This window comes from Pundamilia nyererei, unplaced genomic scaffold, assembly GCF_000239375.1.
Source record: "Pundamilia nyererei isolate P.nyererei 1_Seehausen unplaced genomic scaffold, PunNye1.0 scaffold00070, whole genome shotgun sequence".
Lineage (NCBI taxonomy): Eukaryota > Metazoa > Chordata > Actinopteri > Cichliformes > Cichlidae > Pundamilia > Pundamilia nyererei.
The window spans coordinates 3,044,468-3,047,377 of NW_005187471.1; the positions used below are offsets into that span (position 1 = coordinate 3,044,468).

Here is a 2,910-nt window from a genome sequence, read left to right on the forward strand (position 1 = left end):
AGTGTCTGGTCTGTGTGTATCACTGTGACTGGCAGCACAGTAATAGGTGCTGCTGTCATTGATATGCAGCTCAGTTATTTGTAGAGAGAAGTTGTTTTTGGATGCATCGAGAAATGACTCTAAGCGTCCCACAGGTTTATCATATTCTTTTACAAGGAACTCGATTGGAGCCCCGTGGTGGTTCTGTCTGTACCAGAGCATGGTGTAGCTGCCCATGCTGAACCCTGAACCCATTTTGCACTCCAGCATCAATGTTCTCCCTGGGTCAGACATTTGATCTTCAGACTGAAGAACAAGAACAGTCAGACCTAGAAGCCATGGGAGAGAACACGGAGGAAAAAAAATGAATTTACTCAGATTTGTCACTTATAAGGCAGTAAATAAAGTGTGAGTAAATACACAGCCAACACACCCACCAGAGTGAATAAAAAACGAGAGGTAAATAACTGCGACAACCATGTTAGTATTGAGCTGTCTCCAGTGAAATGATGCAGCTGTTGCAACATCAATGTATTCAGTACAAAAGCATCATGAGGTCACACGACCACGTGATTTGGGGGACGTTTCATCTACAATTTTCTTCAATGCAACCATTTTGAAAACAGATGTTGACATATATTTATTGACATTTAATTGATTGTGTAGGTGTACATATTTAATCATAACAAACCAAAGGTAATGGAAACAATCATTTAAAAAAAAAGTAATGTTCAATATTACTGCTTTATATATTGAGAATCTTGTCTTATTACCTCATGAAAGTTTTGCTTAAAAAGTCTTTATTATGTCACCCTTATGATGTTTTGGTTTAGGACTACTTCCACAGTTGAAAAACTCCTTTGCAAACACTTTTTGTCTAAATAATTAGAGTAATAAATCATTCTTTAAAAACAGCTCATTGCATCAAAACCAGTGTGCATCAAGTCTGTCGAGTCTAAGTAGCCAGAAGTTATAAGATCACATGAACTTTAATATATTTTACTGTTTATTAAGATTAAAGCAGACATACAAAAAGCAACAAACAGCTAAATTAGCATTGTTGTACTGTGAAGCACATATTTTATAGAGAAAAAAAATCGAAAAAGTTTTTCACATAAAAAGACTAAAGCTGAAATTAAGTTAAATGTAGTTAAACTGGGAAATTTGTTACATATGTATAGGTACAGTACACTTCATAAAGAATACATAGATTTGTTATACCCCAATTTTGCCCTGATAAAAAGATGAACAGTTTCAACTTCCAAAAAGAAAAAACAGTGTGCCACTGTCATTAGTTTTCTATCAGAGGTTTTTAGTATAGCGGGGATATGAAACACGTCACTGTGTGCTGGCAGCACAGAAATACACAGCTGAGTCTGACAGATTAAGGTTTTTGATGATCAGAGAGCCTTTCACTGTGTTGTCTCTTTTTATCTGAAACCGGTCTGTGAACTGGCTCTCATAGTTTGGTTCACCCATAAGCACTGTGTACCCAATGAGGCTCATCGCCTGATCACTCTGCTTGTGCTGGTACCACAGCATTACTTGTAAGTTGCTGTCATCGTGACTGCAGTTAATCCTGAGCTCCTCAGTCCCTTTGTTCACAACTTGAGCAGACGACTGTTCAAAGGTAACACTCTCCACTTTTCCTGTGAGAAAAACAAAGGTGACGTGAGGTGAATTTGAGCATTGCAATTCAACAAAAAAAGACAAAACTGTTAAGCTTACTTGTAAGGACCACGAGTATAAATCCAAATGTGTACAGAGCTGGAGGCATTCTAGAAAGTAAACCTAAATGTAGATATGTGAAACCACACAATAAACTGCTTTCACAGCAAAATTACAAAACGAACATCTCGGAGGTGAAACATTTACATGCCGCTCGTGTCTAACAAACCTATACATGTTATATCCTCTCTCTTCTTTACACCACACCCCTTCATTCCTGCCTCCTTAAAACTGCTGACGTGTCCCTTGATGCACATGTTCCTTCATGGCCATTGAAAATTATTTACTGATTTTGAAAATAATTTAAAGAATATGAGAAATATCATCCAAAAGGTGCAAATCCAGCTTGTAGTAGCAAATAATTAAATGGCATAATTTTATTTTATTTCATGAAAACAATACTGAACATAGTAAAATATCTTTACTGCACCAACACCTGCTCACTTATCTGAACAGTTCAGCTTTGTGGTGATGCAGGGACATGACTGAACTTTGCACAGGCAGTTCTTGTGCTTTATATGTGTCAGTAAATGTTCTTTATTATTGTTCATAAGATTTCTTTTGGCCTATAATGTCACATTGGTATATCTATGAAATTCATTTTAAGAGGCTATCAGAGTTACAGATACAAGCCTTTCTATTTATCCATCCTCCCATCATGTAGCGATTTTTTTCACAGAGGTTGTTGTTTAGCTGCTCAGGCTTCCTGAACCACTGTGTTCTACTAGAAGCACAGTAGTACAGAGCCGTGTCTTCAGGCTCAACAAGGTGTAGCTGCAGAGTGGAGTTAAGTACAGAACGCCGAGACATGGTGTACTTCATTTTTTCAAAAGGAGCTTCAATGAACGAGTTATCTTGACCAGTAGAATATGCCACTAACTCCAGTTTCCCACTGCTGCTTTGTTTGTACCAGTACAAGTAGTAATGTTGTCTGTCATCTTGTTCACATTTCAGAGTCACAAATGCAGATCCTTTACTGCTTGATATGAATTGAGGCTGGTCAATTTTAACACCCCGGGAGAAATCTGTAAAACAAGAAAACACAGAAAACAAAGGCAAAATCAGCAAATTCAGTGAAAAATATAAAGAAGAATTACCAGAGACATTACAGTTATCTAATATAAGTATAAATGCTCTTACCAGTGAATATAAAAAGCACAAACAAGAGGAGATTCATTTTTATAACAAAACATAAAAATTATT

General features: G+C 36.8%; 1 protein-coding gene across 1 annotated transcript in view; it reads right to left on the bottom strand.

The window, feature by feature from the left end:
• LOC102208799 (uncharacterized) overlaps positions 1-1,831 on the bottom strand; it is a 14,668-nt gene extending 12,837 nt beyond the window's left edge. The window contains exons 1-4 of the mRNA XM_013911713.1: positions 1,708-1,831; positions 1,322-1,628; positions 792-856; positions 30-308 (exon numbers count right to left, since the gene is read on the bottom strand). Of these exons, the coding sequence (XP_013767167.1) occupies positions 30-308; positions 792-856; positions 1,322-1,628; positions 1,708-1,756 (700 nt within the window). The 5' untranslated portion in view covers positions 1,757-1,831. The remainder of the gene's footprint in view (positions 1-29; positions 309-791; positions 857-1,321; positions 1,629-1,707) is intronic.
• Positions 1,832-2,910: the final 1,079 nt, after the last annotated feature.